Genomic DNA, 21,874 nt, shown 5'->3' on the forward strand with positions numbered 1-21,874 from the left:
ATTTGGTTAAAAAGATTCATAACAATGTCACTCAATTTGGATCAAAGGTAGGGATTACTCTTAAGATGTTAAAGGATAAATAACCGATAGTTAATGAAAGGGTGGAGCAAAGCCCCGCTAGGATTTATAAGTTGGAAGAAATTATTAACAATTTGGGTTCCGCTTTTTCTTCCGTTAAAACTATTGAAAAGACTCCTCCTAGATAGAATTGCAAGTTTATATATGCTCCTAAAAACAAGGGTGCTACATCTCGCAACAACAATGAAGATCTTAAAATGATTAGTGTTCACCCCAATTTTGTTGATTTGATAAAGGAACCAATATATGAAGATAAATTCCAAATTTTGTTCCTAGGAATATGATCATTAAACATATGAATGCTATAACTCCTAGGAAATATGGATCTGTGGTTGAGGAGTTAGAAACTAAGGATGACAACACTTGAAACTATGCATTATGCCTAGCTAGGGGCGTAAAACGACAGCGCTAGTTGGGGGGCAACCAAATAGTTATCTTAATTTTCTTGTACTTTTTCTATTTTTTGGTCTGCACACAATTATGCTACTGTTATGATTGTGCTTTTGTGTTTAATTAGTGTTTGTGCCAAGTAAAGCCTTCGGGATGATTTGGATGATAGTTGATTTGATTATGTGCAAAAACAGAAACTTTTGCACCTAGTTCTAGAATTTTATAAATTCACTGGAACGTGCTTTTGCTCAGAATTTAGAATACAGTAGGTATAATTTAATACAGTAAGTATAATTTGCCATGGTGAAGTTAGAATATAGTAGGTATAATTCAATAATAAAATATGGATGGGTTTGCAACAGTACCTAAAGTAGTGATTTGCTTTTTTATACTAACGGATCTCACGAAGGGTTTGGTGAGTTTTGTGTGATGAAGTTTCCAAGTTTTGAGTGAGATCACGATGGATGAAGGAATAAGGAGTGGCAAGAGCCTAAGCTTGGGGATGCCCGAGGCACCCCAAGGTTATATTCAAGGACTACCAAGCAACTAAGCTTGGGGATGCATCGGAAGCATCCCCTCTTTCTTCTACCGACCATGGGTAATATTACTTGGAGCTATATTTTTATTCATCACATGATATGAGTTTTTCTTGGAGCTTCGTGTATTATATGAGTATTTGCTTTGTTTGATTTTTAGTTTGTCACAATAATCTTTGTTGGATACACCTATTTGAGAGGGACACACATTTATCATGATTTGTTAGGATACTCCATGTGCTTCACTTAAATATTTTGAGCTAGGCAGTTGCTCTAGTGCTTCACTTTATCTTTTTGAGCATGGCACTACTGAAATTTGGCATTTTGCCGTCTGCCACTTCTTTGTCGTCTGCCAGCTGATGGCAAAGAGGCTCTTTGCCGTCTACTTTGGTGAAGCAGACGACAAAGAACAAGCTGATGGCAAAGAGAGTCTTTGTCATCAGCTGGCTCTTTGCCGTCTGCCAGCTGACGACAAAGAGGAAAAGGCAGACGGCAAAGAGCCTGGTGGGCCCCACGGGGCATGGCGTGGCTAAGTCAACTTCTTTGTCGTCTGCTAGCTGACGGCAAAGAGGTCCACTTCTTTGCCGTCTGCTAGCAGACGGCAATGCCGGCAAAGATTCTTTGCCATCTGTTGGCAGACGGCAAAGAGGTGGTCTATCTTTTTTTGCGGGTAAAGGCATAACACACAGATGTATCAACCTTTTGATTTTTTTTGAAAATCTAAACAAGGTCAAAAGAATATGAAATTTGGCACGGTATTGGTTTATAACTCCTAGAAGACGTGGAAAAAGTTTAAGAAATTTACTAAAGTTTTGTATGTCTGTTTTATCAAAAGAAATAGGATGAACAAACACAAATCTTCTGCTAATTTCCTATTGGTTGGAACCTTTTTTCCCTGGATCGATGACATGGCAGGGGCATCCACCCCAACCACGCATTGCACGCACCCATCGTGCGTGGGGCCCTCAGCATCGCTCGCACGCATCGCACGAAGAGACAAGCCATCATGCACAGAGCCCTCCCCCTCGTCCCTTATCCACTCCACCCCACGTTCTCTGTGTCTCTATCTCTCGCACCATTCTCTCTCTCGTCAGCGCAACCAGCTCGCCCGCGTACCGGTCCTCTTGCCGGAGCGACCAACCGCGGGTTCTCTGGCCGGCGAACCCTCCGCCACCGCCGGCAAGCCTTCGGCCTCCCCTTCCTCTGCTCTACCTCCTTCGGCTCCCTTCTTCTCCTGCTGCAATGCGCCATAAGGTTCGATCCACTCGCCGGTCACGAGCCTTGGTCCTCCAGCCAGCGAACCCTCTGGCGGCACCGGCAGGCCCCCAGCCTCCCCTTCCTCTGCTCTACCCCCTCTCTGAATCCTCTCTCTCTAGGAACCAGCGGGGCAGACGGCGCGAGCAGGGCACGGCCGCTGCGGGCCTGTGCGGGCAGGGCGGCCGGCGCAGGAGGCCGCTATGAGTGACGCGCAGGCGGGCGGCGGTAGCAAGGCGCGGGCGGGCGGCGTGAGCAGGGCACGGCCGGCGCAGACAGGGCGGCCAGTGTCCTCCGTTCGGCTCCGATTGTTGTTGTGGACACGACCAACAAACCTGAAACTAATGATGAACGGACGGACATGAACTGGACACAAACATGAAATGGATAGACACGAATGACGAACGACAGCGTGGCTTCTGTACCGCTTTATTTTTATTTTTTAATTTTAATCTCATTCTTTGTCGTCTGTTGTACCTCGGCTGACGGCAAAGATGCTCGCTTCACCGTCTGTAGGTTGCTCGGTAGACCGAAAAGACACCCATCTCTTTGTCGTCTGCTGGCGGACGGCAAAGAGATGGGTGTCTTTGCCGTCTGCCAGCAGACGGCAAAGTGGCCTTTGCCATTATCTGTTCAGCCGGACTATTGGCCGTCTGCCAGCAGACGGCAAAGGCTTTGCCGTCCGTGATCTATGCCTTTGCCGTCTGCTATGGCGGACAACAAAGAAGCTGATTCCAGTCGTGTGGTGGTGATTATATTTTGAAGAAATAATTGCACTCTCATGCTTCGCTTATATATTTTTGAGAGTTGATAATAGTAATGGTAATTTGCACAAGATATGAATTAGGCCCCATTGTGATGAATATTCGAGAAGGATATAATTAAAAAATTCATGTAGATCATTGGATATGATAAGTTTGATTCCTTGCAATAGTTTTGTGATATGGAGATGATAATATGTGAGTTATATTAGTGAGTAATTGTGATTTAGTAAGAATATTGGTGTTAAGGTTTGTGATTCCCTATGCATGCACGTAAAGTCAATAGTTATGCAACGAAGTTATATCCTACTTATGGTGCATTGTTCAATGTTAGTTATTCTCAATGCATGTTTATGACCATTTTCATTTTCTGGTTGGTTGCTTCTCTATCTATTTGCTAGCCTTCATTTGTACTAAGCGGGAATACTGCTTGTGCATCCAATCCCTTAAACCCGAAGTTGTGCCAAATGAGTCCATTATATCTACCTATAAGCGGTATTTACATGTCGTTCCAAGTAAATTTGCATGTGCCAACTCTAATCATTCAAAAATCCGTTTTGTATGCCCGTACCGCTCATGAAGCGACAGGGGGTGGTCAATATCTTTCATGCTAGATGGGTTATTCTCAAGATGGGTGTTTATTCACTTGCAATTGCATGAGAAAATGGCCGGTAATAGGGATGCCCAGTCCCGAAATGAAAATAATAACAATAAATTCCTTGGAAAGTTGAAGAAGGCACCTATGGATATGGCTAGCCATGGATTGTGAAAGAATGGTGGAATGGAAAGGAACTTTATTTTCTGTTTGGGAACCACCTATAATGTGTCTAGCATGGGAGATATTGGAAACTTTCGGTCATGATGTTGACAGGAAAAGCATGCCTCTCAATTATCTCTCTATTTTTAAACTTTGAGCTCCGGCATCTCTGCAAATCTCTGCTTCCCTCTGCGAAGGGCCTATCTATTTTACTTTTATGCAATTTTTATTTTTATTTTGAGTCTCCATCTTCTCTTATAAAGCACCAATTGGAGAGCACTATTGGCATACTTGTGCATTGGGTGCACTTAATATTGAGTGTGTTGCATGAATGTATCGATGACTGAGCATAATGGGCTAGGGATAACTTTCTTTAGCGTTGATATTTTGAAAGACATGGTTGCTTGTTAGCATGCTTGAGTATTTATGTCTTCATGTCAAACTATAGACTATTGCTTTGAATCACTCGAATCCAAATATCCATGCCAGAAAAAATATATTATATGATGAATATGATAGGTACCATTCCACATCAGAACTTCTGTTTTATCATTTACCTACTCAAGGACGAGCAGGAATTAAGCTTGGGGATCCTTGATACATCTCAAACTTATCTATAATTTTTTGTTGTTCCATGTTATTATAGTATCAATCTTGGATGTTTAATATGCATTTACAAGAAATTATATATCATTTTTTGGGACTAGCCTATTAACTTAGTGCCCAGTGCCAGTTGTTTTTGTTTTTTGCCTGTTTTTGCTTTTTTAGAATATCAGTACCAAATGAAGTCCAAATGCCACGAAACTTTTTGGAGATTTTTTTCTGGACAAAAGAGACACTAGAAGCTTTGGGAGGAAGTCAGAAGACGAAGGAGGTGGCCATGAGTCACCAGGGCATGCCCAGGGGGTGGTCACGCCCAGGTGCCTCGTGGGCCCACCTTTACTCCGTTTGACCTAATTTCGCCTCTATAAATTCTCTAAAATCAGGAAACCAACACAGAGCCACCATAAACCTTTTTTCTGCGGCCGCAAGTTCCTGTTCTCGAGAGATCCCATCTGGAGGCCTTTTCCGGCACTTTGCCGGAGGGCGAATCAACACGGAGGGGCTCTACATCAACCTTGTTGCCCTTCCGATGATGTGTGAGTAGTTTACCACAGACCTACGGGTCCATAGTTAGTAGCTAGATGGTTCTTCTCTCTCTTTGATCTTCAATAAAATGTTCTCCTCGATGTTCTTAGAGTTCTATTTGATGTAATCACTTTTTGTGGTGTGTTTGTTGGGATCCGATGAATTGTGAGTTTATGATCAGATTATCCATGAATATTATTTGAGTCTTGTCTGAACTCTTTTATGCATCATTATTATAGCTTCGCATCTCTCTCTAATCTATTGATTTGGTTTGGCCAACTAGATTGATTTTTCTTGCAATGGGAGAAGTGCTTTCTGATGGGTTCGATCTTGCGGTGCGCACTCCCAGTGATAGAAAGGGACATGACACATATTTGTATCGTTTTCATTAAGACAAAAAGATGGGGTTTATTCATGTGTGAGTTTACTTTGTCTACATCATGTCATCTTGCTTAAGGCGTTACACCGTTCTTTATGAACTTAATACTCTAGATGCATGCTCGATAGCAGTCGGTGTGTGGAGTAATAGTAGTAGATGCAGGCAGGAGTCGGTCTACTTGTCTCGGATGTGATGCCTATATACATGATCATTGCATTGGATATCATCATGATTATTTGCTTTTCTATCAATTGCCCAACAATAATTTGTTTACCCATCATATGCTATTTTCAAGAGAGAAACCTCTAGTGAAAACTATGGCTCCCGGGTCTAATTTTACCATATATTAAAATCCAAAAATACCTTGCTGCATTTTTTCTTTATTTGTTTTGTTTTGTGTTTTACCAATCTATCTATCACTACAAAATTTAATCTTGCAAGTAATCGTCAAGGGATTGACAACCCCTTGTTTGTGTTGGGTGCATGTATTTGTTATTTTGTGTGCAAGTACTGCTAACGAGGTGTTGTGTGATTCTCCTACTGGGTTGATAACCTTGGTTCTTAACTGAGGGAAATACTTATCGCTAATGTACTACATTATCCCCTCCTCTTTGAGGTAATCACAACGCAGCTCACAAGTAGAAGTGACATATCTTGGTGTCATGGCAGTGCACTCCTGCAACCCGCCATGGTGCTATAAAGAAATCACATTCCATTGCTGACATGGAGGGATGTCAGCAGCTACCCTGGGCGTCAACGTGCTATGATGCTTGAAAGTGCATTATATCCCTCATGGTATTTTTGTGTTGATGCCAATATGGGTTAGTGAGGATTAATGTCAGTTATCAAGTTTATCTCATGGCATTGGTCTCTTGGTTCATCTACGGACGGAGTTGACCCCCTAATTGAAAATAGGGAAAAGGTGTCGGTTCTCCAAAGACTCAAAGGTTTTGCATTTTATTTGAGTCATAGAACAACTACACTATTAAGAGGGGTCTCTAAGTGGATCTATGCTGGAACTCACTTACCTTTGCATCATGTCATTCTCCACCATATATTCCCCAAAGAAAGCTAAAATATACACTTCAAGATATTCATTTTGGGCTTCCTTTTCACCCTCCTGGCGTTGGTCTCTAAACCTCCAAAGCTATCTTCTGGGAGTTTCTGGAATTCGTTGTTGCCCACGGCGTAGGTTCCGGCTGAATACAGAGCCTATGTAATCCAGCCAAAATGTCATGGAGTCACCTCTTAAATCTGGAGCCCCCAGAGGTTGCTTCAGAATCTTGTAGCCATGGAATCCAATGTTACCTCCAACATGTTTTCCGGCTTGACACTAGAGCCTGTGATGTTAGTCGGAAGGTGTGCTCCAGAAGTGACACCAAAATTTGGGACACGGCGGAGGTTCAGTCCGGAACTTTCGGGGGGTGTCATGATGCCCCAACACGAAGATTTCTATGTGGGCTTGCATAAAGCCTACTTCATTATCCCCAACGGGTATCCTTCCCCAATATTTTGAGATGAGCTTTTTCTCTCTCCTTTTCCATTTCTTGAAAGCTCAAAAGCTCAATCTACTCCACTTCCCTTCTTCATATCACTCCACACCTATGAGGAAAAGGAAGAGGATTCCCAATCTATACTTCCACCAAACTGATTATAGTTCATGTCAATTTCATTGAGAATTTGCCACTCTTGGAGATTTGTGATCCTAGGAGATAGGAGTTAAGGTATGGATTCTTCCTTGCATATGGTATGCTTCGAAAAGTTTGTAAAGGTGCGGTGGTCGCCTTTAAGACAAACCTAGAGTGATTTGAGGCTCATCCATTGGGGGTCCCTCAAAGGGAGAATAAGGTGAGCCACTTGGTAGCGCTCCGGATCCTTGGATTTAGTACCTCTTCAACTAAGATTAACACTCCCCGAAGAGTGTGAACTTGGGGATAAATTTCTCGTCCTTCACTCACTTGTGATTAACCCTTTCACGTACCTTTACTTGTGTGTTGTATTGCTATTTAACTAGTTGCCTTGCTTAAATTGTTGCTTTCTTGCTTGCCATATGTGTTGTTCTAACCTAGTTGCACATCTAGATAACCTACTTTATCAAATTTATCCTAAAATTGGCAATTGAGTTAAAATTTGAAGTCGCCTATTCACCCTCTCCCGCTCTAGTTGATTGTTTTGACCCTCTCAATGTTGATGGCGGTGGGAGAGCTAGGGAGTTGCGGTGGGCGACGCCGCTTCAGGTCAAGGGAGGTGGGAGGGGTGCCCCGGGTGTGCTAAATAAAGGAGGGGGCGAGGAGTAGACCGGTGAGTGGTGCACCTCCATTGGTGTTAATGGCTTTTTAGTAATGGCAACTTTACCCTCGCTTGAACATTGGTAGAGATTCCAAATAGGTTACCTGGTGCCCCCTTTAATGTCACCCCGCACAAGCGTGTCGTCGTGATCTTAGCATCGCCTGCACACAGTTGCTTCCGAAGCAGCTACTCTTTCTCGTACGATATTTGTTGAGGCCAGTGGGTCGACATTGCTGGGAAACATATGTTGGAACGATGATCCTAGACGGGATTCTTTCACGAGAGGAGACTTGATTAACAATAAACCACCAATTTTGTTTTGGGAGTAGCAGCAAATGTGGCATCTAATCCATTGTGTGCTACTAAGTGCATCTGAAGGCAAAACCGATCACAACACGTGATCCAACGGTTAGAAACGTTCCATGGCCTAATAGGGCTAAAAAGTGCACAATTTTAATGTCTCTAAATGCATCAGTCAATTAACCTCATAAACTAGCCAATTCAAGTATCCAAAAAATGATAAGCGATGTCATTACCCATATCATTGCAATGGACATTACGTGCAATCAGTTGGGACTGGACCTACGAGCAATAGCAGGTTGTGACATTCATTCCAACAGGATAACTCAATTATAATTGCATAACCTATTATACTCCATGTATGACAAATTACCATTATGGAACAAATTACTATTATTAACATACAATGCTAACATTGTATCTACTAATTGTTTGGGAGGAAACCAGTAAATAATGTGTGTTGTTTTGTCCTGCAGGCTGTTGTCTTTCCATGACATGGTTTCGCCTTTATTTTGCAAAAAAAAGGTATTTTCTATTCACCTAAAGTATCAGAAAATTACAGGCAACATCATTACTCATATCAATTTAACAGAGATCACGTGCAATGCACTAACATACGAGCAATAGTATGTTGAGACATGATTTCCCACAATTAATACGACTATGTTATAATTGTATAATTTATTATACTCCATGCATGTGAATCACCGTTATCAAAAACTTATTGTTAATACCAAATGTTGTCCTCATTTTGTTCGGTGGAAACACTATATAGCGTGTGTTGCTTTAGATTGTCTCCTTTACATAACATGATTTTGCAATGTTTCCTACTGAGCCGAAGTATCAGAAAACGACAAGCAACATCAGTACTCATATCGTTGTAGCGCACATTATGTGTAATCAGTTATCATTGAAACCTACAAGCAATATCAACTTGGTGCATTACTTCCGAAAAGAACAATCCATTATCACTGTAATTAACCCTACTCTGCGTACGACAAATTACCCTTTTGGGTGTACGGTGTTAGATAACGAGGTGATATGCACGCAAACGTAGTTTCATGTTCTAAGCACTTAAAGTAGTGCATTCATGTTTTCATGTGTGTTCCCTTTAGCACAAACATCATAGCAAACACCGGTTGTTTTCTTCAACGTAAAACTCACATCGACAAGGCATACGCCTTCCATTAGACCTAATAACAAAATTCTTATCATGGGGAAATGAACTGTTGATCTAAACACACAATCTTCATCAGGTTAACAAGTAAGAATTATACTCATAGCAAAGCCGATCAAGGCACCCATAGCAAAACTTATCAAAACTTGGATTTGCAATCTCCGAGGTCAAACTCTCCTTGTCGTGTGGACATGAATTGTCGATCTCCACACACAATCTTGGTCCAACCTAGTAAAAATCGTACCCACAACAAAATCTATCAAAACTTGAATTTGCCATCTTCGAGGTCAATTGATCCACATTTTTCTAGAACGCCCATTAGTTTCCACAATATTCAAGCAAAAGTATATACTAAATTCATAAAGATCTTGAGTGAGTTGACAAAAGGCATAAAAGTTGCCGTTATCTGATATCCAATGGTATGTCGTTTTTTTCAAGAGGAAAACATTAACTGGCGTGTGTTGCTTTGTCTCATATATTATCGCATCTGCATAACATGGTTTCTTTGTGTTTTCTATTGAACTCAAGTATCTGAAAACGACAAACAATATCAATACTCATATCTTTATAACGGACATTAAGTGTGACATTCTTTCTGACAAGAATAATCCGTCATAAATGTAATTAACTGTCCTCCGTGTATGACAATTACCGTTATGAGTGTAACCTTTAAGATAACAAGGTGATACGCACGTATCATGAGTGGGTCATTAAACCGTTGTGAGTAGTACTTTACAGATGATACACATTCCATCATCAAAGAAACCCATCTTGGTGCACTTCTGTTTTGTAAGAGCATCTCCAACAGCCGCGCTAAACGCCGCGCGCAAAAAACCTGTTTGCCGCGTGCGCTTCGGCTGGTTTAGCGCGGCCGCCAGCGCTGGCTCCAGCAGCCATGCTATAATGCAGCGCGCGCGCGCCGCTCCAGCAGAGCGCAAAAATACAGCGCGCGCGCGCCGCTCCAGCAGAGCGCAAAAATACAGCGCGCGCGCCGCACAAACCACATATACATTTCAAAGAGGAGCAAAAAAATGATCAAACAAACAAAATAAATCAACAATAAATAGTTCAATTTCGTTATCATTACAACTCAAACAAATAGTTTATCGTTCAGTACAACAACTAATGCAATAAACACAACAAATAGTTCATGAACAATACAATGTCGAATGCAGAAATCATCATGCTCTTTGCCGTCCATGCCATGCCCACCACTCTTCAATCAAATCATTCTGAAGTTCATTGTGCATTGCGGGACGCCGAATGGCATGATAGGAGGCAATAAAACAGGCTACCCTTTCAGCCCTCCGTCGCACTCACATGGGATGTCCCAAGAGCTCATACTGTGAGTAGTCTAAATCTTGGCCACGCTTATTCTCGATGATCATGTCGTGCATGATCACATAAGCGTGCATGATGTACCAAAGCATTTTTCTGATCCCAAAATCTAGTCGGTGCTCTCACAATAGCAAATTGGGCTTGCAAAATCCCAAATGCTCTCTCCACATCTTTTCTAGCCGCCGCCTGAGCATTGTGGAAATCAAGATTTTTCTTACCTTCCGGCTTTTTCAACGGCTTCACGAAGGTTTGCCACTTTGGATAGATGCCATCCGCTAGATAATAGCCATAGTTGTACGTACGGCCATTTGCTACAAACTGCACAGGTGGCAACTCACCGTTTGCGATCTTATTCATCAGTGGTGACCGGTTGACAACATTGATGTCATTCAAAGATCCAGACATTCCAAAGAATGCATGCCAAATCCAAGTCTCCTGATCGGCCACCGCTTCAAGGATTATAGTGGAACCCTTTTTTTGGCCGTGGAATTGCCCATGCCATGCCTTTGGACAATTCTTCCAACTCCAATGCATGCAATCTATTGAGCCAAGCATGCCAGGAAAGCCGCGCGCTTTGTTCATCGCCAATAGCCTTGCGGCGTCTTCAGCAGTGGGAGATCTCAAATACTCCTCGCCAAACACTTGCACAATTCCCACTGCAAAGCGCTTGACACACATGATGGCTTGGCTCTCACCCATAGCCAAGTGATCATCAACTAGATCAGCCGGGATACCGTATGCCAACATACGCAAAGCGGCTGTCACCTTCAAAAAAGTGCTATGCCCGAGCTCTCCGGCGGCATTCCTCCTTTGCTGGAAAAAACGGTCATGGCTCGCTAGTTTCTCTGCAATGCGCCTGAACAAGTCGGTGCTCATCCTAAACCGGCGATGAAAATACGACTCTGGGTATGTGGGATTCTCCACGAAATAGTTCTTCATCAATCTGTTATGGGCATCAATCCTATCTCTCCAAATTTTCTCCTGACCCATAACCGAACCATCGTGCTTCGGTTTTTTATTGATATGCATAGCTAGGATCATTGCAAGATCCTCCTCCTCTTCCATATCAAATTCTTCTTCGGAAGAATCATACGACGAACTCATCTACAATGTTCAATACTATACTATAAAAACTACAATTCAAAACATGCACCAAATTCATGAAGTTTGAGCAATACATACCTTGTAGGCGTTTTGTCAAACACCTTGCGGGCGCGGCGCGGCAGCGAGCGCTCGGGCGCTGTTCCTCGGACGACGGAGGCGCGCGAGCGCCGGCGGGACTAGGAGGGGATGGGGCGGAAGCGCGGCGGCGCGGGGATAGGCCGAGGAAGCGCCTGAACGGTCGCCGGGGGGCGCGGGCGGCGGCGGCGGCGCGGCCGGATGGGGGTGGAAGTGGGAGAGTAAGTGTAGCCGCGAGCGCTTGAGTGTGCCGCGCGCTGTAGCGGGCGCCCGAAGTACACCGCGCGGGACAGTGGTTCCGACAGCGCGCCCAACTCGTTATAGCGCGCGCGCCGTTTTTGCGCGCCCGCTGGAGCGACCCGCCGCGTTGCGCGCGCGCTAAAACGGACTTATTTTACGGCGCGGTGCTAGTTTACCGCGGCTGTTGGAGATGCTCTAAGCACTTAAGGCAATGCTTTCATGTTTTCTTGAATTATCATCGAAACCACCAGTTATGTTTCTTACACGAAAAACTCACATTGACAAAAGCCATACTTTTCCCATTAGTCCTAACAACAAAATTCACATCGCACGGACATCAAGCATCAATCTTCACACACAATTTCCATTCATTTTAAGAGCATCTACAGCCAGACTCTCCAAATTGATCGGGCGGACGCAAGACCACTGGCCGGACAGAAGAGAGAAGGAAAAGTTGACCGAACCGGACCCCTCAAAGCCTCCTTAAATGTCCGGGCTGTCCGCCACCCCTCATATATGAGATGAGTATGAGGAGTGACCGGGCGTGTCTGGTCAGTGGTTCTGCGTCCGCCACAAAGGATTTGGCCCACCACAAAGCATTTTTTCTTTCTCTCTCCTTCTCCACCAATCACATGCATGTAACCGGATGTATAAAAAAATAAGTCAGGGACATGACTGCATAAACGAAAACATAGGGAGTCAAAACGGACACGGACGGACACTGGTCGGACGTGTCTGTGAACGTTTGAGGGGTCAAATTTACCCATGTGTAGATGCCCTAACAAGTACAAAACCTAGCAAATTTGGATTTCAAATCTCCGAGGTTAATTACCCCTGGATCTTTCTAGAACACCTGTATTCTCGCATTACTCACGCAATACACTCTTTTAATGAATTTGCAAAGCGTGAGCTGGCAAATTTGCTGTATTCATACGCGGCGGAAATGGAAATTTGCTGACCTTCCGTTTCTATTCTTTGTCCCCTGCAAATACCCTCCAGCGTATATCGCGAATTAATAACAATAATCCCAGAGTATATCACATTTTGGCGAGTAATAAATCCCCCGTATTTAGTGACCAGCTAATGAATCCAAATCGTGTATAGCCACTGGACGCGGTGACGCCCCGAACGCATTAGAGAGGGGAGGCGCGCGGCCACGTGAACGCCATGGGTAATTTACCCTCGTTAACACCGATGGTTTTCCCTCGCATCATCACCAAGAAACGAGACAAAAATTAATCACTCCGCTCCCGCTTGAGCAAAGATAGCAACAAAAATCCTCCAGGAAAGGGGTCGAGGCGCTGACGATAAAAAGGCCACCGGATCGATCGAACAGTAGGAGCGTCGGAGCAATCGAGCCGCTTTTGTTTTCCATTTCTTTCCATCCCTGTGCCCGCGTGCGTTCTCCTGGCGGCGGCGACCATGGTGGGCGGCGGCGATGTTGACAAGCACGCGGCGGCGGCGCTGGCCCAGGACCTGCCCAGCTTCAATAGCTTCTTTGACCAGACGGTGGCTGCTTCTCCCTTGCCCCCCTCCTGACTGTGGTCGAGGGTTTGGTTAGATAGATAGAAGGGGCTAAACAAAGTTTTGTGTTTTTTTTTTGTAGGGGTTGGAGGTGGCGGCGGCGGCGGGGGATGGGGAACTGGCGGCCGGGGCGGCGGCGGGGGAGGAGGATTTGGAGGAGCTCGAGTGGCTGTCGAACAAGGACGCGTTCCCGTCGGTGGAGACCATGGCGGTGGAGGCGGTGGAGGAGGTGCCGGAGCCGGCGCCGGCGGCCCCGTCGGGGCGGCCGGCGGTGGGGCCGAGGACGAAGGGGCGTCGGCGCCGGGTGACGGCGCCGTGGAACCTGGCGGAGCCGCCCACGCTGCCGCCGCCGCTCCCGGCGGCGCGGCGGTGCACGCACTGCGCGTCGGAGGTGACCCCGCAGTGGCGGCAGGGGCCGCTGGGCCCCCGCACGCTGTGCAACGCGTGCGGCGTGCGGTACAAGACGGGGCGGCTGCTCCCGGAGTACCGGCCGGCCAACAGCCCCACCTTCTCCCCGCTGCTGCACTCCAACTCCCACCGCCGCGTCATGCAGATTCGGCTCCGGAGCGAGAGCGAGGGCGAGGGCGAGGGCGAGGGCGCCTCCCCCGCCGTCCGCGCCATCGCCAAGGCCCGCCGCGCCGAGCGCGCGGCGGCGCGCCTCGCTGCCAAGAAAGACGACGGCGCCCCGGCCCCTGCCCCTGCCCAGGCGGCGCTGCCGTAGGAGCGAGCATCATCGATAGCCAAGCCATGGAGCTGGTAGATTAAATTAGAGATCCTATCCGTGATTAGCGTCGTCGTCGGCTCCTTCATCCGTGATTTTCGTGTCGAATTTCCATTTTGTCATGTCATAGGGACTGCACTTTTAGGATTAGGGGTTTAAGAGCAGCCAGCAATCAATCTAGCTGCTCCCATGGGTCAGTCTATCAGTCAGTCAGTCAGCCTCTTCCGGTCGTCAGTCGTCTTAGTCGAGTTCGTCGAGTCAAGCTAGCGGAAGCGAGAAACTTATTAGAAGAGCAGGCAGGCAGGCAGGCATCACCATCCCGTGCAACTCTGCTGCTGCTGCTCATGGTGGCCGATACCTGATAAACCATTGCATATTTGCGTGTCTTGAAATGGAACACTCGCTTGTCATGTTCATCAGTTGATGTGTGTATGTTCTGCTGTCTGTTTTGCCTTCAGCGTAGCATGATTTCGACAGCTCTATTTTCTTTCAGTATCCAAGTTACTCTACATGCCTGCAGGTCCGTACACATCCATGTGGGGGAGGAGATATGCGAAGTGGCGACTACTCGTACTGGTAGCCGCGTGTCGGGGGCGTCCGCTCGGCCGTGTCCCCCCTTGGCCTTGCAATTCTTTTGTTTGTTTTTCCTGGCGTTTGATCGCGCCCGACCTCGGCGCCTCGCTCTGGTCGTCCTCCCGGCTGACTTTGGGCTCCATTCGTGGCTCCGTGTGTGAAAGAAAGATAACGGCCGGGGGAACATCCTAGTATTGCTAGGATGGGCAGGCTAGGATTGTGGTTGCAGGGCACGACGGCCGTCTGCGAGGAGCCCGTAGTGGGCTGAATCTTTACTTGACTGCTGCGAACAGGGGAAGACTGGTACGGCTGTGGAGCGGAGCACGTGGTGGTGGTGGTGCTGCTGCTGCGTAACTAACTGCTGTGTGTAGCACTCGGTAGTAGGGGCACCGGTTTTTCGGGTGCAACGAATTTCGGGATTTTCTCCAGGCCAAAATGGCTTTATGCTCGGCGTACATCCAAAGCGATATACCTCGTACTAGTAATATTTAGCATGGCAGCGTGCATAAAGCAGTGCTAGGCGGAAAGACTTTTATGTTGGTTGTTTGATTGATACGGTGGTTGCAAACCATGGGCATTTTCTTATAGGATCCTTTTGTAGTACTACTAAGGATTTTCCATAGGAATCCTACATGCTCCCCGTGCACACTCAAATGACCCTTCATTCATGTGGTACTGAATATGGCAATGTCATTCTAGTCTTGAGTTTTTCACAGTCTTGTGTTTTCGAAATCTTGCCAACCAAAGAGGCCGCAAGAATGAACCACACACAACGCGGCGGACTCACAAGAGACACGTAAAATGGCCTAACAATCATACATCAATACGCACACGTGGAATGATCGAGCAATCACAAATTGATGGGCTACTTCTGTTACAGTTTGGACAACACCATGTCTGCGCGCTTACGTTCCGATCAGAGGTGTTTGTGAATTGTGATCGCATGTTGTTAGCAATGTTATGTGGTGTTTTTGTACATCGTGTTGTTACAAACACGATTAGTTACGTCGGTCATCTTTGTGATCCCAAAAATTTGGCGGGTGACCTACGAGTAACGAATTAATGGTTACTATATCACAATTTCGACGTCACGAAGTTTGTTCATTGAGAGCAATCCGCATAGAACTCGGCGACCATGGAATAATGTGATCAATCCGCATAGATTTCGGAGAACAGGGAATAGTGAGAGCAATCCGAGTAGAATTCAGAGACCAGTGAATATGAAGCTATGATGAACACAAAATGTTGAAGGGGTGTCCAAAGATGAAAAGATTATGGTTTACTAACTAGCAGATGAGCAACTAACGCATGAGAAGCTTGCGCCAACATTAGGGTACCGTCTTTTCAACATGTGTTGTTCGTATAGACTATCAAGAGCAATAACCATGGAAAAACTTTAAGCTTTACTGGCATGCTAGATTTCGATATCCACAAGTAAGGTTGCTGTGATGAGATGTTACTGAAACAAAATTTGAAGAACTTCCCTAAAGAACTACTTCTGCCCCCAGTCATAATCCCATAGGTCCTTGTCGACCATGGATATAGATGACTAGGGCAACTGTTCAACGATCTGCAGCTCACCATGGGCTTCAACAGGTAATGGCAGATGCAATAATTATCACATATCATGGTTGGCGAAAAAGAATACATTGGGGATGTCTTCATCGAACACATATGAATGCAAGCATGCAAATGATTCTGAGAGAAGTAAATCGTTCCACTTATCATGCACATGGAGATAGACCAACCTTCAATCCCTACCTTCTCAATATGAAAAGATTATCATGGTGGTCGACCGGACAGTTTGATCAAATGGTTAGTTTATCTGGAAAACAATTATTCCACTGCCCTTGCATAAACATATTCAAAAAAACTATAGGTGATTGTCCTTATATGATTCTAAGAGTAAAAAAAATACACATTATTGTCCTTGTAGGAGCCTTTAAGAACCATTCAATAAGTACATACCAAATCGTATGTAACAAGTGTTGAACACGATTGCTAGCTTCCACCTCTGTATTAAAATATAAGTTGTTGGGCTCCAATTGTAAGGGTTTGCAGTGGGCAACCTTTCCCTTAGTTGAGAACCAAGGTATCAATTCATACAAATAACACCTCTAGTCTCAGTCAAGCAATCCTGCAAACACAAATTAAGAACCCTCCCCCTAGCACCCCCTGACTATTTTAGTGAGGTTGTCGAGTTTTGCTTTGCAATAAGTTATGAGTGTCTAATGTGGTTGGGAGTATTTATGTATCTTCATAATAATTATTTGCGTAAAATAAAAGTGCACGTGAACTAAAAATGTGTATTCTTATGGACAGAATTGGACCTGGGTTTATACTTTCAATAGTAGTCTCTCTGCAAACAACAGTGACACCTAAATATAAGTATCTACATGTGTAGTGAGCAATCAAACAATTTGTGAATGAATAGCATTTTTTATAATATTACATGGGTAGTAAGTTCGTGAATTCATAAACCAAAATTTCATCTGCATTTATGGCCAATGCTCCACTTAGTTGGTCAAACGTCCATTGGCATCACAAGTGTTAAATAATGAAACAATGCATGCCATCAAGTAAGATAACATAACTTGGTAATCATATTTCCCTTGCCTCGCATTCATCACCGGGACAATGAATCAACTATCTTTTAATCCTTAGTTAGGTATATCCACATGAGCTTTTCTCTCTTAAGTCACTGAAGTATTTCATGAATATGGATCTACTCCATCGCCACTCCCTCTATTCTTTTTTATCTAAACTGACCAATGGTTAGATTAAAAATCAAAGAGCAAATATACACCTATAACTCATCAAAACACAACATGTATTACATTATCATAAATTAAATAATTCACTACATAGCATAAAGATTCACCACAAATTATACCAGATAGATCGCCAATCATGTTAGGCAGCTCATCATTGTATTGAGACATGGAAGAAAATATGCTACATAGATATTGCTATGAACCAGTAGTCCATGGGGTAGACTACTCACACCTCATCGTGGAGCATTATAGATCAATGCTTGTGAAGAAGGCGAGCCAGTCCGATAGAGTACGAGAACATGGTTGTAGATGGGATTTTTGCCTCAGATCATAAAGTCGCGACGGCGGAATATTGCATGATAATTCTGAGTTGAGATTCGGGGTATTTATGAGCCATGGGGTTAAAGGGGATAAACCCTAGGGGAAAGTCGTGTGCCTATATTCTCGCACAGGTCATCTTCTATGGTAAAACTTTGTCCCTAATTTTCTTGAATTTTTACGTAAAATGCATGTTTACTCTGAAAACACAAATACTAAGATGTAAACCACCCCTATCACACTTTGTGTGTAGGTTAGTCCAAAAAATGCATATTTAACAAGATTACCCATGAAAAATAATAATTATAGATACCTCTAGGACGTATAAATGACCCTTTAGGTTGTACTACCTTGGCATATCGACAAAATATTACCATATTTGTGAAAGGCGTGTACAAATACAAGGTCATCGAATATATGTTGTTCTCCCTCTATCCTAGATTTCACATAACTTCCAGCCCAAATACTAAGAAGTGCGCCCCACCCCCACTTTTTTAGTCCAGTCCCATGTGCGAGCACCTTGCTTAGCATCGCATATGCTAGCCTCGAGAGCTAGCTTCGATAGACTCCCCCTCTTCCTAGTTGTGGGTCCACAAATCATTTTCTTCCTCCATCTCCTTGAATTCCTATCTTCGCTGGTCGATTCCTAGCTTCCCGCACAACCGCCATCACCTTCTTCTACAGTGGCACAACCTTCCTCCTCTCCTCTCCCTCACCTCCTCAACCCACCATGCCCCTGACAAACTCGTTGCAATCTCCTGGATCTAACCGACACATAGAAAAGGGTTGATGGTCAGGTCCTCGTTGCCACGGAGAAGAGGAGAAGACGATAGTGTCTTCCTCCTTGTCATCGTCCTTGCAAATACCATAGGAGGATCGTGAGCAGGAAGGAGGGGAACCAGAGGCGGTGGTGAGGTCATGGTGGTGGGTTCAATCGGATTTTGATGAACATGGAGGTGGTGTGTTGGGTGTAGGAGAAAGGGCTAAAGCGAATAAATAATGAGAGGAGACCGACCACATCCGTGAGGCTGCAATGAGGTTATTTTCTTGAGAGTCGCTCATGACTGCAAATAAACACTACGATATGGAGTTCTAACATGCAAGTAAATAAAAGACCATGTGTGATTCCAATCTCTGGGCCACGATCGTGACTTCTTCCGCAATCTCCATCTTCCTTCCCTCAATCTCTTATCTTCATCCATTCACTGCACTCAGGGTGACAAGGGGGGTCCTTATGACCCTGCCCATCCTTGGTGCACATGAGAAGGTTAGGGCAAGGAGCAGCGGAGATGGTGAATTTTGCGACACCGAGAAAGCTAGGGAAGGGATTTAAAGGATGATGGGGAGGATGAACCTGCCAAACGGGGAGAGCACCAAGCTGGTTGTTGATGACATTGAGGAGGATGGAGGAGCTCCTATGTGGGAGGTGATAGGGAAGATTCTACATAGGAGGGTTTTGCACTTTAATACAATTTTAGAAGCTCTTCGTCTTGCCTGGGGTAACCCGAGGGTACTAAATTTTAGCTCGATAGGTGATAATATGTTTTCTGCAAATCTGGAAGGACAACACGACAACGATAGAATTTAGGAAGAAGGCCCCTCGATGGCAGGTGATACGTCTCCAACGCATCTATAATTTATGAAGTATTCATGCCATGTTTACAACAATTTTATATTGTTTTGGTACGATTTGCATGGAACTAACCCGGACTGACGCCGTTTTCAGCAGAACTACCGTGATGTTGTTTTTTATGCAGAAATGAAAGTTCTCCAAATGAGCTGAAACTTTTTGACGATTTTTTTGGAACAAAAGAGACCCCCGAAGCTTTGTGGAAGGACCAGAAGGTGAAGGAGTAGGGCACAAGACACCGGGGCGCTCCTGGGCCCTTGTCCGTGCCCCGGTGGGTTATGCTCACCTTGAGGCCCATCTTCGCGTGAAACCGACGCCATAAAATCCTATAAATAGAGAAACCATCAGAAGTAACCCTAGATTGGAAGTTCCGCCGCCTCAAGCCTCTATAGCCACCGAAAACCAATTAAGAGCCTGTTCCGGCACCCTGCCGGAGGGGAAGATCGTCACTGGTGGCCATCTTCATCATCCCGGCGGCCACCACGATGAGGAGGGAGTAGTCCACCCTCGGGGCTGAGGGTTTGTACCAGTAGCTATGTGTTTAATCGCTCTCTCTCTCTCTCTCTCTCTCTCTCGTGTTCTTGAGATGTCACGATCTTGATGTATCGCAGGCTTTGTTAATATAGTCGGATCATATGGTGTTTTCCCCTCTCTATGTTGTGATGAATTGAATGTTTACCCTTTGAAGTTTTGTCTTGTCGGATTGAATGTTCAGATTTGAGAACAGATGATGTATGTATTGCGGTATGAATACTTGAGGTGACAATGGGGTATCATATTGATTCACTTGATGTATGTTATGGCACTCAACTTGCGGATTCCCGAGGTGACATTGGGGTAATCTATGCATAGGGGTTGATGCACGTTTTTATTATCTTTTCTCTGATAGAAACTTTGGGGGTCTCCTTGTAGTTCTTTGTGTGGATTGAATATTATGATCATGAAGTTGTTTGATGCATATCATAGAATTAACTCACGGATACTTGTGGTGACATTGGAGTATCCAAGTGACATTAGAGTTGGTTGATGTGTGTCATATGGTGTTATTTTAGTACGACTCTTGGTTAGATTGATCGGAAATAAGCTATTTTAGTATGAACTCTAGGATAGATTGATCGGAAAGAATAGCTTTGAGGTGGTTTCGTACCCTACAAAAATTTCTACATTTTGTTCTCCGCTAATAGGAACTCGGGAGTGATTCTTTATTGCACTTTGAGGGATAATCATATGATCCAACTATGTTAGCATTGTTGAGAGATTGCACTAGTGAAAGTATGCACCCTAGGCCTCATTTTCCATCATTGCAATAATGCTTGTGCTCCGTTTTACTATTTACTACCTTGCTGTTTTTTTATTGTTCGCACTACAAAAATTCATATCTACTATCCATACCACACTTTTATCACCATCTCTTTGCCGAACTAGTGCACCTATACAATTTTCCATTGTATTGGGTGTGTTGGGGACACAAGAGATTTCTTGTATTTGGTTGTAGGGTCGCTTGAGAGAGACTATCTTCATCCTACACCTCCCACGGATTGATAAACCTTAGGTCATCCACTTGAGGAAAATTGCTACTGTCCTACAAAACTCTGCGCTCAGAGGCCCAACACGAGTCTACAAGAATAAAGTTGCGTAGTAGATATCAACAAGCAATCATGCAGGTGGTGTTTACAATTTTTTATGGTAGATCAAAGCCATTTGGTCTAAAGTTTGACATGATGCGGATTTGGGCTTGTATGATTAACTTGCCTTCCAATCTTAGTTGCCCGTCATGTCCATACAAGACCGCGAAGATGATGGGTCAAGTGATTAGGCTCAATATTGATGCAAAAGGTTTTTGCATGGGGTGAAGCATTGCGAGCAATAATTTCAATATATGTGAATGAACCCCTAATGAGATTGGTGCATTTGGAGTCGATGGGAACAAAGGAGGAGTTTTATGATATTCAATAATAAAATCTCTTGTACTTATGTTTCTCATGTTTATGGCCATCTCCTGTATGACGAGTACCTACGAATGCTTTTGAGGAAGAAAAGCTAAGGGAGTATGCCACAAAGCAATCAGAGATGGCCCTATGGAGCTGGCAAAATCGATGAGGAGTAGGAAGATGATGAGGTTGAGAGGGGTGAGGAGGTGACATCTCTAGAAAAGTTGGGATACAATAAAGTCAGGGAGTGTACCAATTTAATGTATAGGGTGGTGGTGCTAATGGTCGTGGCTTTCTGGGGTACAGGGGCCCAGGCCGAGGACAAGGAAAAAATGATGTGTACCAGCGGGTGAATTGATGGAAATATGCCCTAGAGGCAATAATAAAATGGTTATTATTATATTTCCTTAATCATGATACAGGCTTATTATTCATGCTGAAATTGTATTGACCAGAAACTTAAATACATGTGTGGATACATAAACAAATATCGTGTCCCTAGTGAGCCTCTACTAGACTAGCTCAAGATCAAAAGATGGTTAGGGTTTCTTGACCATAGACATGAGTTGTCATTTGATAACGGGGTCACATAATTAG

General features: G+C 44.5%; 1 protein-coding gene across 1 annotated transcript; it reads left to right on the plus strand.

The window, feature by feature from the left end:
• Window positions 1-12,976: 12,976 nt before the first annotated feature.
• Window positions 12,977-14,495, plus strand: LOC119294015 (GATA transcription factor 4-like). The gene is made up of 2 exons (XM_037572305.1): window positions 12,977-13,315; window positions 13,413-14,495. The coding sequence occupies exons 1-2, from the start codon at window positions 13,229-13,231 to the stop codon at window positions 14,049-14,051; spliced, it is 726 nt and encodes a 241-aa protein (XP_037428202.1). The 5' UTR covers window positions 12,977-13,228; the 3' UTR covers window positions 14,052-14,495.
• Window positions 14,496-21,874: the final 7,379 nt, after the last annotated feature.

Source organism: Triticum dicoccoides, chromosome 4B (genome assembly GCF_002162155.2).
Source record: "Triticum dicoccoides isolate Atlit2015 ecotype Zavitan chromosome 4B, WEW_v2.0, whole genome shotgun sequence".
In the NCBI taxonomy this organism is placed as follows: domain Eukaryota; kingdom Viridiplantae; phylum Streptophyta; class Magnoliopsida; order Poales; family Poaceae; genus Triticum; species Triticum dicoccoides.

What these genes read in the sequence shown, in the direction of transcription:
- LOC119294015 (XM_037572305.1), top strand. Translation starts at nt 13,229, where the DNA reads ATGGTGGGCGGCGGCGATGTTGACAAGCACGCGGCGGCGGCGCTGGCC. An exon ending in ATAGCTTCTTTGACCAGACG is followed by an intron (nt 13,316 to 13,412) that starts GTGGCTGCTTCT and finishes TTTTTTTTGTAG; the next exon opens with GGGTTGGAGGTGGCGGCGGC.